Raw genomic sequence first — 16,336 nt, forward strand, 5'->3', positions numbered from 1 at the left:
ATTGATTTATCAGTCTACTCAGGCTTTAGCAGAGCTCAGTAACACTGAGATTCATTACTGATCATCACATTGATTTATCAGTCTACTCAGGCTTTAGCAGAGCTCAGTAACACTGAGATTCATTACTGATCATCACATTGATTTATCAGTCTACTCAGGCTTTAGCAGAGCTCAGTAACACTGAGATTAATAACTAATCATCACATTGATTTATCAGTGGCAATACATACATACATACATATATATATATATATATATATATATATATATATATATATATATATATATATATATAATGCATGTATCTTTCACTTGCTAAAACATATAGCTGTGTTAGAGTGTGTATTTATTGTACTAAAATAGGTGTGACATTAAACCTGCATTAAACATTTTGAAGATATGAAAATTCAGACACCCTTAGTTGTATTTGCTTAATATCATAGCTCTACAGTTTATAAAACATCTCAGTTATTATGAGAATTAACAGAAAATTATCAATTATATCCCATTATAAGATGACATATTATTTATTGTTTTATACAATATAAAATGAAATAATATGTTTGATATTTCCATTAATTTCTATATGTTTTTAGCATAATCTTGAGAATTCTTTCTGAGAATCCACGTGTGTTATTTCACAAAGCATGCAGGCATATAATCAGAAAAAAGGCCTCTATCTGCATTTGTTTTTTAGGTTGATATAACACAGGCATAGCTATGTAGACTATTTGTCAGAAACATTTAAGAAAAACAGTAACACTTTATTTGTTCATATTACTTATTTTTTATATTCATATTACAGTACATAAACACTTCATAACATGTTCATGAATGATTAAATCAACATTTGTAACATTTGTAAACTATACATATTTTACATGATATTAATATGATATATTTTACATGATATTAATATGATATATTAATATGATAACTAGCTAGCTAGCTAGCAGGCTAATGCTAGCTTACACTAGCTATTAAAATGCTAATGTTAACATCACCTAGTTATCTACATGATTCAGTTAAGGCCCAAAGATTAATAGACCTTATGCGGCTCTTATTAAGAACATTCTTTTTTTTCGAGCTTAAAATAACTGATACCGATTTACCTTACTGTTTTGTAACCGTGCCAGTCAAGTTGAAGTAGTTAATGGGCCTAAATGAGCATTATTTATGACGCACAGCAGTGTGATGCAGAGTGATATGTCAAACAAGCTAGTCCCAAATGCAAGGTCCACTTAAAACACTCACTAACTCGTTTGGCTAGTGACGTGATCTATACCGGGGTTGGCAACCCAAGTGTCAGGAAGAGCCATTTTGTATGGCTGTAATATGTCTCAGTATGTGCTAATGTGCTGGTATAGGCTAAAAGTATATAAATGAAAGACTTACTTTGCTCTGCTTTAAGCTTTAGTTCAGCTCATCTCCACCACGAAACCTTCCCCAAAAGTGAAATAATTTCTTTTAAAATGTCTCTCAAGGTTTGATTTTTTACAATGCTGAAGGCTTCTCATTCACCAGCTTCTTGTTTGCATTTACCCGTTCCACCTTAAATGGCGCCTGAGGTGCCAGAATGTAACTACTGCAAGATTTAAGGTGGAACGGGACAATTCGAAAAAGAAGCTGGTGAACAAGAAGCTGATTTAAGCATCGCGACTTTTCAGTATTTGACAGTCTCTCGTTGCAGATTAAATATATTGGGAAACCAGCTGGAGTGATTATGTATGCAAATAAGTCCACTCGTATGCAAATTATCAATATTTGTCTTAAATCTTTCCCTTCGCTTTTTTGTTAGCTAACTTACTAGCTGGGCAGGACTGTTGACTGTTCTGCTGTGACCAGCAGTCTGCATGCCTGCAGGGTTAAAGGGTAAATTAGCAGATATAGGCTATATTAACTCCAGTGTTTAAGACCGTTTATTGTTGAAACTGTGTTGGACGATCAGCAGAGTTTTATTTCACTGTAAAGGAGGATTTTTAAGTCTTTTACCTACAAATCTAATTCTGCTGTGGAGCCTGCAGTAAAAGAGCTGCAAGCGGCTTCGGAGCCGATGTGTTGCCAACCTCTTAGTGTCATCACTTAACTGGGGAAAATATTGGTAAATGGTTAAGGACTTAGTAAACATCGATTAATACTAGGTTTTGTTTTGTTTCTGCTAAAATATTTTTCTATAATAAACCATTTCCTTGTGAAGACCAACATATGACCCAAATGTGAAAGTTGCCCAGGAGTAACAAGGCAGTGGGTTGTATTTTAATTTTTGTTTTAGGAAAGAATTGAAGATTTTAGCAAACACATCTGTATTTTGCAGTTCCATGTTCAGAAGAGTTTGACGTTTCCTGATTTGAGTTTGAGCAGCATGTTTAAGTGCCTGTTCTGAACAGTGGTCTTGCCAACAAAAAAGGACCTTCCTACTTGTGGTGTTTATTGACTCCTTTTCTCAGTCATTGGGTCTTGCTGCAAAGGTAAGGAAAATACTTGTAGATGTTTAATTGTAAATCATTATCACTATTTATACACTCTTAAAAATGCTATGAATCACTTATGAATGTTGCTTTGCATGTCACTTTACTATATGGTATATTAACAGCTCCTTAAAATGCTATGAATCACTTATAAATGTTGTCTTGCATGTCACTTTACTATATGGACAGAGAATAACTCATAAATATGCTATGAACAGTCAATGAGCTTAAAGTCTCAAACTTTGTGTGGTGGTGGGACAGGTCCATAATGCTTATCCATTCCATTCAATATCTATCCATGCATGTAACATGCACTTTAGTCAGGATAACGTGGCTTCCATCACTTTTGTGGTGAAGGCAAAGCAAGGCAAATTTATAAAGGACATTTCTTACAAATTTATCAGCACCCTGCGTGAGGAAAGTCAAAGAGTGACCACTCGATTGTACTTTGAAGTAATGAAAAAAAGGGATATCAGTGTGGCACATTTAACCTCAAAGTATCAGTTACACAGGATGACCAATGCACAGTTATACTTGTGCCTTCTGCCAAGCCGTAAGTGAGGAAGAACATCACTAAAAAAAACTTCCGAAGTAATTGAGATAACAGTGTTAGCATTTACCCCAAGAAAGTTAAACTTAGTTTAAATAACATTTTCAGAAAGAATAGCATAGTGCAAAATACAAATGCTTGAGAAAAAAAAATAAAATAAAAAAAGTTGAAAGTCTAGGCAAAAAGTGTCAAAGCACTTTCTGTCCAAAGTGATAAAGCCAGGTCGTTTTTATGCTGGCAGTCCAAAAATAAGGTATTTCACTGAAAATAATAAAGTTTTTCATAATAAAAAATAAAGACTTTTATTTTTTTGTTATGAAGTGTTTATGTAAGGTGATATAAATGTGTTATGTAGACACCCTTCAAATAAAGTGTTACCCATTTTTCTATCATCAAGGTACAAACTATATAAATGTACCCTTAACGCTAGAACAGTGGTTTTAAGGTCCAGCTGTGGACTTTAAATAAGTTTTTCCCAGGTGAAAAGTACGTATTTGTATGTTTTCATGACTTAATGTTTTAAAACAGAATAGTAAAAATAACGAGACGGGATGTGTGGAGTCAATACAAGGTGTTCCCTGGCTAAAGGTACTGAGATGTACCCTTAAGGGTACCACCCCAGTGACAACCGGTGTACTGCTCCAGTGACAGTTTACTACCTTTTTTTTCTGACAGTGTAGTTCACGTTTGAATCCATTACAGCTAAAAAGAGTTCAATAAAGCATAAAAAAGAGCTAAAACAACCTAAAGAAGTTTTCAATAAGTCAATTTGAGCCATACATTCTTTTTTTTTTAAATATATTTTAATTTTATGATATTTAATAAAAGCATGCAATTACATTTGCTTTAGAATGGGAGACACAAACCGACTCATTGAGGCTTGGTTAGTGCTTCTTAGCCTCTAATCAGTAAAAAACTAAGCTGCTCTTTAGAATATGGAACACATTTTGATGTATTAGTGATTATTAAACACTTACTAGCTCCAAAATAATGAACTAAAAAAATCGCCTCACTCTGCTTTGAGCCAAAAGGAACAAAATTAAACATTAATATGATGTGAATTTAGGTGATAATTCATGCCCAATAATTTGCATAAAAAAGTACAGTTGGTTGCAACGTTTGGGCGCCCCTGGTTGAAAGACATGTTTTATTGATTTTCTAAGTGAATTTAAATGAACACATCCTCTACAGAGAACACACACCTGCACCTTTAATGCACAATTACTGTTTATTTGCTTAATTTCAAAACAAAAAATTATGACAAATATGTTTTTTTGTTTGTTTGTTTGTTTGTTTGATCATTTGTTTTTTTTCTCAATAGGTTAAAAGAAAATGAACAAAACTTTGTATAGTAATTATATAATAATTTGCTCAGGGGACTCCAAACATTTACATATGACTGTATTATGTGTGATCATTATTACAACTAATAATGCATTTTAGGTCATAATGAACAAAACTTAATGCAGTGTGAATAAACTATTTAGATGTGTTTAACTGAACAAAGAACAAGAATTTAATAAACCCGGCATTTGTTTATATTAAAATAAAGTTTTGCTGACAGTTAAAGGCTCTGCTCTGCTGATGATGCTGTGCTGCTCTTAGATCTTGAGCAAAGCTATGAATTTATATGGCAAATGGATCTAAACATTATAACTATCTGTAGGTACTGTAGGTTGGAATACAGATTGTTAAACAAAAAAAAGCTCTACAGAGTAATTTGCATGTTCAGTTGTGAATCAGAAACCAGAAAAAACTGATTTGTCTCTGGTTGAAATTCGAACCACCAAATCTTTAGTGGAAAACGTAGTTTAAAGAATAAGTGCATAAAGAGTACCTGTCTGGTGGACCTCTCATTCACAGCCCCCTCCTGAACTTTCTCTGTAGAGGAGATAAAACTTCACCATCACTTCCAGATACAGTTTAATGAAGCAAAATTTATTAGGATTATCACCATTTTCTATTTTCTTTCTATCAAAATATTCAGCATTATCTCATAATGAACACTTACCACCAGCGCAGTGTTTAGATTTCCTCAGTTTGTGAATTAAAGTGGCTTCAGCGCAGATTACAGCCACACACACTGCTGAGAAAACTGCCAGAGTCAGCATTACCGGATATACTGTAAGACAGAAATTATAAACATACTGAATACAGGAATACAAAGTTCAAGCCTCAAAATCCATTCACCATCTAATCTTGTTAAGATGGAGTTTTTCCCCAGTTTATTTTATTACTGTTTAGCAAACTGGTTTATGTCCAAATAAAGAAGAATGCCATTTTTTCCACAGTTTTTTTGGATAATTAAACAAGACAATACAAAGTAGTTTGCTGTGAAATGGTGCATTGTTGAGAAACAATACTGAGTCAGAGTTGTTCATAGTGGTGGTGAAAGGAACCAGAAATCTGAAGCCTTTAACATCTCTAAAACACAGAAAACATGAATTAGTTTTTGTGTTTTGTTGTTGTGTTTGTTTTTATTTATCTAATTATTTGTATTTACACATTGTTTTTGACTGAATCCACGTAATGCTAGAGAAATACTTGCAGGGTGTTATAAGAAAAGATGCACAACCTCCCACCCCACCCAAAAATATATGTTTTTGAATTAAATTTTGCACAGCTCTCACAACCCCTGGTTCTTATTATCACGACTGCAACGAATTCTGAGTCAGCACTTTTCTTTACAATTCACCATTTTATATCAATCCACTCTGATTGACTTTGTTAACATCTCAAAAACTGAGTTACATTGAAATGTTCTAATTGATGGCAACAGTAAATAAACAGATAAAATATTAACATATATACACAAGTGACTAGTTATACAATGCAATACTTACTCAGTTCTCCTGCTGTTCCATTCCCAGTGACCGACTCTCCGGGAGAAACTGACCCCTGTACTGGAGTTTGGAGCACTGTTATGATTGACTGCCCTGGAAAATGTAATATATACAGTGGTAGAATAACACTGATATATCAGTATGATGACATTATAATAAAAGTAAAACAGTGAAATGGCACTGTGTCCATTATGCATCTAAAGTGTGACAGTGACATCTAATGGGTATTAAAAACTAAGCATCACTTTTACACTAGAATTGATATTATTAAGGTCAGCAGCAACAACGCATTTCAGAATGGCTTCACATAAGTGATTTTAAGAAATAAATAGATCTTACATGTTAAGAACACTGAAAACAATAAATTATTCATATTACCTGTGAGAGATAAGACTGTAGCATTAGAAAAGCTCATTGTTTTCTCTCCAGCCGCTGCACAGAAGTACACTCCTTCATCTTCTTTAGTGACACGTTCAATACTGAGAGAAGTGACACTCGCAGTTCTGTCCATTTTAAATCTTGATTTGTCGAAAGGAGCAAAAATTATTGATTTCTTATTGTTAAACTGTGATCCCACTTCCACTGGAGCATGCCCCAGTCTTTGTTTGTACCACTTCCTAACATTTGCATTTGAGTCATCTACAGGTGTGCAGTTGAGAGTGACCGTTTTACCGGGCTCAGCTGAGACGACCAATTGCTCAGAATTTCTCACAGCTTGAGCAGAATCTGTAAAACAAAGTTCAGTCTATTCAACCGAAGTTCAGTCAATTAGAAAAAAATGATGAAACTGAAAACAAGCGTAATTGACAAGACTAAATATAAAAAGAATTTCTGTGGGTAACTTTATGAAACTTACACATCTTGTAGAGAAGTAAGATGATAATCACAGCTGGATCCATCATCAGAAAAACAACAGCTGTAACTTGAAACTAATATGAAGGCAAGAGTGTAACTGAGTAAAGCTTCAAACTGTATGAGCTTGCTGGGGTCTTGTACTGAACCCCATTGGATGGTAAAAGTCACATGGTTCTTTCTGTCTGCTTTACTTGATCTGTTTGGCCACAACAATGTTCCTATCGGCTCCTTCTATGTCAGTATTATTAACAATAATTTTGTTTCTGATAAACATTCTGTGATCTTACTAACTAAAAGATGAATAGCCTCTGTAGAAAAACAGGCAAATGTAAGAAAGACACTGTATGGTTTCAAGACCTGATCTGTTGTTTAATACACAATTATATTTATATATATATATATATATATATATATATATATATATATATATATATATATATATATATATGTATATATATATATATATATATATAAAGGAATATTAATATCAATATTGAAGAATATCAATTGTCTGAATATATGAGATATTAACATTAACAGAACATCACCATTTTATTAAAGATAAATCCAGGGTGACCATGTAAAGAGTCCAGTACCATATTGAGTCAAATTAAATGTTGAAATTAATTAATTAATTAGTAATTTTAAATTACTTATAATTACTTTTAAATTAATTATAATTTTAAAATGCCTATTGCCCTTTACATTACCATTACAAGTTTCATGATGAATGGATCGAAAGGAATGGTCCAAAAAATGACTTGGAAAAAAGTCTGGTTCCATTGACTTACATTAAAAGTAAAGTATGTTTTTGCCTTCTACTGTAAAGTTACCATTTTAGAGATACAAGGTTTTCTTCCAACAACAGTGATATGCAGATTTTAAACGGGTGTACTTTGAATATCATAAGCTACAGTTTAAAGCATCAGCCACAATCTCTAAAGGCCTGAAGAGTGATATGGAAATTCTCACTACTATCTGAAACACGTCTTCTGCATTTCCATCAACACAATATCAGACACCATCTGAGCTCATAAGCACGTTTGCCACACGTGAGACGTGTGACTAACCACACACTCTAAAACTGTTCTCACTCGGCTCCTTCAGAGAACTGACACTTCATACCAAACTGGACTGTTTTTTTTTAGTCATGCAGTTTTGAGCACAGAGCAAAGTGAAGCACATGATTGTAGATCCTGACTGAAATCAGCACAAACACAAATAAACAGATACAGATTACAAAGCTGACAGTAACAGAAAATATCCCCAAACTTCACTTCTGCTGCTAGAAGAGAAGAGAGTGCAGTGAGTCTGTGATTGTTGGGGTCAGTAACTGAGAAGTATCTGACTTCAGAGTAAACACTGTCTCCAGAGCGTCCACTCTTCATTCTCAGGCTTTTGGCTGCATAATTCAGCTCCACAGCAGCAGAGTCCGGTAACACTTTACATTAAGGGTCGCTAATCAATCATTAAATATATAATAATCAACTATTAGTTTCCCATTATTTAGTTATTAGTTAACTCTTCATTAAGCATGATAAGCTATTACTTAGTAATTGATTAAGCACTTATCAATTAGTAATTAAGTACACTGTTAGTTGATAAGTTGGTTTGTCGTTAGTTTGTGGCTTACTTACTCATTATCTGTGTGCTAATTGCTGCTTATTACATTGTTAATTAACTAATAAGTATTTTTCTTCATATAAAGAAGTAATGTGACAACTTACTAGCACTTATGTGTTAATCCCGCTAATTATCTGTTAATTAACTTTCCATCACCTCCATATATTCAGTTGCTTCACTTTTCTCACTTTGGTTCATTAAAGATGCTTATGGTCACATCTGACCATAAGATGAGCACACACAAATTCATGGACGGTTTTGTTATTCATCACGTTCATCTTGGCATATCTTTACTCATATCTGGTAGGAGAGCATGTAAATTTGGGCATAAATGCTGGATATGTGGCTAATTAACCAAAACTATTATCAACATAATCTGTAACTGCAAAAATAAGAACAGTAGAACATTTCAATAATACTAATTTGTGTGCATGACAGTCCAGTACAAAAGTGGATGTACTTACTTTACATGCACATTGATATAAACAAGTGCTGCAACTATTTCATGTTCCATTTAAAGACACATTACACTGTGCTTTTGTTTCATACTACTGACTCACAAACACAGCTTCAGTCATACACTGCAATAATACAGCGTTTATATTAGGGAATTAATTACACTAAACAATCACTCTACCATGTTAACAACACTGAGAGTATTTAGTTTTATTTCACATTTTATTTTTTTCCAGTTGTTTTCATTTTAATACTAGTAAGTTTGGTCAGCAGGGGAGGAGTGCACTCACTGCTGGACATCAAACTCCACCCATGAGCACGGCCATTAGCTTTCATGCCAAACACTGCCATTTTATTGGCTGGCTACTGAAACATCTGCATGAATTAGTGTGTGCTTCATGTAAATGATATGTAAATGAGGTGCTGGTAGGCTGGTTTCATGCACTGAAGCTGATTTATCATTTACGCTCAAATCTCAACTTGTTTCCACATCGTACAAACTTATTATGAATCAGACGCAGAGCAGTTCATACCTTATAAAAGGTGACTTTGATGATTAATGGCCATTAGATCTTTACATTTTGACCATTCATTGCTTCTTAAATTCCTCTTACTTATTTATTACTTCTTAAATTCCTCTTACTTAACCATTAATTACTGCTTTTGTGTCCCTCCAAGTAAAGTAACAACACAAAAGCAGTAATTAATCACTGGAAATACAATAGTGTCAATTTGATTGACTGACGTCTTATGAAAAATTGAGTGTGATAAAATAAACTATACAAACATTTCATATGAGTTTTCTATTGTTGTATATGTATATATACAAAGCAGTAATTTTTATTACCTCTCACTGATAAGAATGTGCCACTAGAAAACTTAATGGTGGTCCTGTCTCCTTTTCCACAGAAGTACATTCCTTCATCAGCTTTAGTAGTTTTTGCAATAGTCAGAGAAAAATGCTGGACTATTTTGAATCTGTGTGATGAAGTAGTCAGTTCTTTGGTAATTAGCTTTACTGCCACTTCCTGACGTTCCTGTCCTGCTCTTTGTTTGTACCAAACCCAAATGTTTTGAGCAGACTTTTCCACAAATTTGCAGTGTAGTGTAACATTTTCACCAGACTCAGCTGAGACAAATGATGCCTCAGAAAGATTCACATCTTGTGCAGAATCTATACTCCAGTATACCTCATAAACTTACATATCATGTAAAGATGTAAAATCAGCATCCAAATCAGAGCCATTGTGTTAAAATGAAGCTGTTCTTATTTGAAACGACCTGGAAAAGAAGTAATTAACAACACTAACACACTGTATTAACTGTCCGGGCTCAGGAGATTAAGCTCATTGTCTGTCACAGGGTCTTTTTTTCTGTCTGCTCTTCTTTTCACTCATGTTTGGCCACAAGAAGTTCCTTGGCCTCTTATAAAAGGCCTCTTAAAGCTCCAGCAGAAAGTTACTACATGAATTGGTAACAAATACGTATGATGCATGATGAATGAAAAAAGTGTTTCAGAACAGTTTTTAAATGTTTTGGCCTCAATTGTATCTTTTTAAATACGTTCATGGTGAAGTGATACATGCCGGGATCTAAAATATCTTTATAATTCGTAATCAGTTATATTATCAAATATATAAGATAATGTGTTATTCCATTATTAGTTTTAAAAATAAATGAGTTTAAAATACTTTCTGTACTGAACATGAAGGCAGTGAAGTGCAGCCACTCTCCTGTGTTGATGTAAGAACTCTTTCTGCTGATTCTGTAAATTCTGTAGTCTGTCTATACTCTTTTTGGAGATGCCAGAGATGCATTACAATAATCCAAACAAGAGAAAACAAACACATTAGTCAACTTATTAATATTGTGCCATGTGAGATGAAGTCCTGACCAAAATTTCTACTTCAGTTAACAAATTCACATTAATTTCCATTGAATGTTTTAAATTTACAATCATGACATTGAATTTACATAAACATCACTGAATGCCAAAAAGTTACACAAACTTATCTCATGATATAACAGTTTCAACAAGAAATACATGTTTTTTTAATATTTGACAGAAAAACAAAGAAATGTTTAGAAAACACTGACAATTTTTATGAATACTGTTAACTCAGTATGACTAATTTTCATCATTTTTCAGCAATATTGTGTTTCTAGATGGCTCTGTATTCAGAAACAGGGAAGAAGAAGAATTTCATTCAGGTACAAATGTTCTCCTTCAGCAGTCGACTCTTGTCAGAGAAATTTAAGGGTGCAAAATTGAACCCATCATCTGAGTCCTAGTTCAGAATAAATAAACAAATAAATATACAAATGAGTCAATAAATAAGATCAGTACAATTCCATGACAAGGTAAGTATCAATCAAGTTATAATGAGATGCCTCTCTCTCTCTTTCTCTCTTTATCTCTCTCCCTCTCTCTCTCTCTCTCTCTCTCTCTCTCTCTCTCTCTATATATATATATATATATATATATATATATATATATATATATATATACATGAGTTACATTGTTTACACAGAGCTTTAATAATCTCCAGCTGGTATAATCTAATAGAAAAGCAAAGCCAGTAGAACAGGACGCTCTGAAGCAGCCTCACATGAGCCTAAGGTCACCATGCCCAAAGCTAAATATCAAATAGAGGGGTCTAAAGCCCCCCAGCATTGAACTGTGTAGAAATGGAGCTCCATCCAATACCTTTGGGATGAGTTGTAGTGACCCAGAACTGATCATCCAGCATCAGTACCTGACCTCACTAATGCCCCTGTGGCTGAATTCTGCATTTTAGTGTCTCTGACCTCAGTAGAAATATTAGATGAGTGAGTGTCTAGAGATTTTTGTAAACATATTACATATGGGGTCAACTGATGATGTGTATCATATGCTCAAACATGGAACTTGACAGCTGGGCCTGAATAGCTGCTCTGATATGAACTGGTGTTCAGACCACACCATCTTCTGGAGGTGTGAAAGTTTCAGCCTCTTTGTCTCTTTATCTTATGTATAGTGTGTGGTTGAGGATGAAGTCCAGGGTGTAAATTTAGTGGGTGGTCTACGCTAAACACACAGCGATTTAAATTTAAATGTGTAAACAAAGTAAACCTACAATTAGACTCATCATATTGATCTCATGATTTAATGAATATAAACACAAAAACAAATATTATAACAGGAATAATGATTGAAATTCATTTTTGTTTCCTTTCGCGATAACATTTTTTTATTGTGTTACTAAATGCTTGGTATGATCTGCATGTTGCTGTATATATTTTATCAAAATGCCCCAATAATTTTAAATATGATGATAATTAAGACAAAACTATTGACAACTATTATGGCATAATTCAACAAATGATCATAGTTCATCAAAAAAGTGCTGAAATCTCGAGGACAGATTAGCGCTGATTTCTGTTTGTCATTTCAGACTATAACTAAAATAAAACAAGCTCTTTACACTATTCAGCAAGGGGTGGCTGGTAGTCTAGTGGTAGGACAGCTGAGCCAGCTGGAAGTCGCAGGTTCAGAACTGTTGAAGTTAGTAAACTGATAACAAGCTTTATAAATGAGTTTTATTTGTATAGTGCAAAGATGAACCTGCTGGTTTATCAGCACTTTCACAGCGATGCATTCTATGTAGTACAGCAGCGCTTTCTTCTGTATCTGTAACTGTGACACGTCCAGTGTTTGGTGGAGCTCCATTAGTTTGTTACATATATCATTTTTTAATGTATTTTTTTTTTTTATTATATGTGGTATAGCAGCTAGTTTTCTTAATGACAGCCACAATTCTGTCAGGTATGTGTTATGCCAGTGTCTTGAGTTCCTGTCCTGCTAACTTTATTTTATTTATTTATGTTTTTTAGGTTAACATACCTGGTCTTACAGCATCTCTGGGAACCTGTGGATGACAGACTGACATGTTTTGCCCTTAAATGCATTGAGAGGGAAATGATTTAGGAATTCAGCAATGTGGTGATAAATTCTGTAGCATTTTGTTCACCTCAATAAAGTTTTTACAAAGACTCTGACATTCACCAATATTTTCTTATTTGGGATTTTATTCCTGAATAAGAACAGAATTCCAGACTCAAGAGCGCAAAGGTACAAACAATTCTGAGGTTTAAGACATCAGAATAGCACATTTAAGTAAAAATCCAGAAAGATATTTGTGAATGAGGCCCATTATTATTATTATTATTATTATTATTATTATTATTATTATTATTATGAGGGAAACAGCTCAACTGGACACAGATTAATATAAAGAAAAGACAGTAAAATCCTCCACTCCATTTAGCAGAGCTCAGTAACACTGAGATTAATAACTGATCTCATTGATTTATCAGTCTGCTCAGGCTTTAGCAGAGCTCAGTAACACTGAGATTAATAACTGATCATCACATTGATTTATCAGTCTGCTCAGGCTTTAGCAGAGCTCAGTAACAATGAGATTAATAACTGATCATCACATTGATTTATCAGCCTGCTCAGGCTTTAGTAGAGATCAGTAATACTGAGATTAATAATTTATCATCACATTGATTTATCAGTCTACTCAGGCTTTGGCAGAGCTCAGCAACACTGAGATTAATAACTGATCATCACATTGATTTATCAGTCTATTCAAGCTTTAGCAGAGCTCAGTAATACTGAGATTAATAACTGATTACATTGATTTATCAGTCTGCTCAGGCTTTAGCAGAGCTCAGTAACACTGGGATTAATAACTGATCATCGCATTGATTTGTCAGTCTACTCAGGATTTAGCAGATCTCAGTATCACCAAGATTGATAAATCATTGATGCGTTGTAGCATTGTGCTAAAAGTATGAGGCTATTGAGAGAAAATATTGTCACCATATGTTATTTTCCTTTTCTAATGTAATTCTCTCAGCATATGTTACTCTTCTGTGTCTGTTATTTTCTTATAATCTTAACCATGTTTATTGTAGAGTTTTAGTAAATGATCTTTTGCTTGTAGAAGTAGTGATAACTGTCACCCTCTCACCTTGCCTCCTCCCTCCTTTGTTTGTATTTAAATCACCCTTTGTCTCACCACCTTATGGTGATACTATCACCCCCCCCCCTTATCTCTGCCCCCTACATCTCTATTCATTCCCCCTCGTCTACAACCCCTCCTTACCCCTCCTCAAAGTCCTTTTGTTCCCCCTTCCCCCTCTTTAGTTTTTCAATGTATATAAGGTCCTTCCAAAATATTCTTGTTAGACTAGACTCCTGATCCTGCTGATTGACTGCTGATCGACCACGCTGTACCCATACTCTGTATGTGGAAATAAACTCCAGTCAACGCTGAAGCTCTAGTCTCCTGACTCTTGGTGCTGAATTTCTAACACTATGTAACAAAATGTAAAGTTACTATTTTGGAGGATGAATTAAATAACATTTTCACAACTATGTATAGACTGTTGACTTAACAGTACATTTTTAAAGAAGAACTAGAGTAAAAAGGAGAAATGATAGCATAGTGCAAAATACAAATGGATCTAAAGGAATAAAGCCAGGTTATTTTTATGCTGGCAGTCCAGAAATTAAGAGTTTCACTGATGATAATAAAGTTAATCAAAATAAAAAATGAAGACTTTTATTTTGAAAAACATCTTTCAGTAAAATTACATTGTAGTCCATATTAATATCATGTAAAACATGTATAGTTTACGAATGTTGATTTAAGGATTCATGAACATGTTATGAATTGTTTATGTAATGTGATATGAATATGTTATGTAGACAACCTTAAATGAAGTGTTACCAATATTTTTGCTATAGATCCAGCCTGAACATTTGAATCTTATATAAAATAATCCATGTTAATATTTGAAGAATATAACAGAAATATAGACATATCATTTTCTTTGTATGTAGCCGTTCTACAGTGACCATTTCAGTAAAGAGACCATCGTTTTCTGACTTAAGCTTTAGACAGTCGACTGCTTGTATTTATAGTCAGTGATACAACTGTAACTTTCAAAAGGCCTAGAGTGACATTTTTGTCACTACATCAGATCCACTTGTTGGAAAATCATTGTTAACCAGTTATTCTGATATGTTAAGCCTTCAGTCCAGCTTCTCAAGTCCTAACGAATGGAGAAGCCCATTTGGCTGTATAGTGAGATGCTGTGGTGCAAAACAAATGTTACTGCACAATTTTCCATTGGACATTTAAAAAATTTATCCTTTTTGTTTCCAACCAAAATGTAAAAAGTAAGAGTATTGCTACAATATTTGCAAGGATTAAATACAGCAAGCATCTTCTTCTTTAAAGGCCTAGAAGGTCCCGATGCTGTGCATGAAGGAAACACTAAATGTCTAAACATCAATCCATTCTGTATTTGGTAATGAGTGGACAGTGGTATAGGATTTGAGCTATGTTGGATTAAAGTGTCCACTGCAGAAGTCATGCAATAATAAAACAGCGTACAACTACAACTACTCTACATAAGCATACTTTATTGAACTACAGTATGTATGTGTGGTATGTAATTAAATGAAGTGGCCAAAAACGTTGTTTGGTTCTGTACTTAGCATAATGGTTTTGAAATAAAACAGTGACTATATAGATAAAGCTTAATCAGACTTGATTAGGCCAGAAGGGCTACTAGAAAGACATTCACTAGCATTTTATAATTTGTAGTTTATTTATTTATTTATTTATTTATTTATTTATTTTCTTTTTCTTTTGGTGAAAACAAATTTGGTTTTAGGCCACCTCATGCCACTGCCTGTCTTAACAACATTTACAATTTTACTATCTTTAAAGTTTAAGGGATATTACACCAATTGTTTAAAATTCCTGTATAATTAACACATTAAGATGTAGATAAAGCCATTCAGTTGATTTGATGTTAACTTCTCCATTCTACAGAAATTTTGTAAATCTATATTTATGTTGTAGATATTGTGAGACCTTGTTCTTATCACCACCCCTGTAAACAAATCAGAATTGGTCAGTTTCTGTACAATGAACCAATTCACATTACAATTACACACTCTTAATGACTTCTACATCTCACTGATTGAATCATGCAGAAATAGGTGGAATTTCCCTCTCACACATATCCTCATATCATCATTCCAATATATTATTATCCACAATAGTGACAGGAGAGAATACTTTCAGTCGTTATTAGAAACTTTTGAGTAGATATAGAATTATATCTAGGATACTGATATATGTATTTTAGAATGACCAAGTCTCGTATGACAGACAATGTTGCTGTAAAACTGAGTTAAATGAAATGAGGCAGAAGGCGTGGCTTATATTCACTATAGTCTCTCAAGTCTGAGAGGAAAGAACGATGAAACCACAGTAGATACCCAGAGCACAGCCAATGCTCACACTGCCTCCTACTGGTAATTACAGGACTTTGTTCAACAAAAGCATTTAAAATTATAGTCCACTTGTTTAAAAATGTTGAATAAAAATAGGAAAACACACAAACACACACACACACACACACACACACACACACACACACACACACACACGTCATATTAGGTAATTTCTTTTCCA

At 33.8% G+C, this 16,336-nt stretch overlaps 1 protein-coding gene across 1 annotated transcript in view; it reads right to left on the reverse strand.

Moving 5' to 3' along the window:
- LOC118806531 (ubiquitin-like protein 3) overlaps positions 1-1,319 on the reverse strand; it is a 15,043-nt gene extending 13,724 nt beyond the window's left edge. The window contains exon 1 of the mRNA XM_036567960.1: positions 1,259-1,319. Coding sequence (XP_036423853.1) covers positions 1,259-1,319 — 61 coding nt within the window. The remainder of the gene's footprint in view (positions 1-1,258) is intronic.
- Positions 1,320-16,336: the final 15,017 nt, after the last annotated feature.

The sequence above is a fragment of the Colossoma macropomum genome, unplaced genomic scaffold (genome assembly GCF_904425465.1).
Source record: "Colossoma macropomum unplaced genomic scaffold, Colossoma_macropomum, whole genome shotgun sequence".
NCBI classification, from domain to species: domain Eukaryota; kingdom Metazoa; phylum Chordata; class Actinopteri; order Characiformes; family Serrasalmidae; genus Colossoma; species Colossoma macropomum.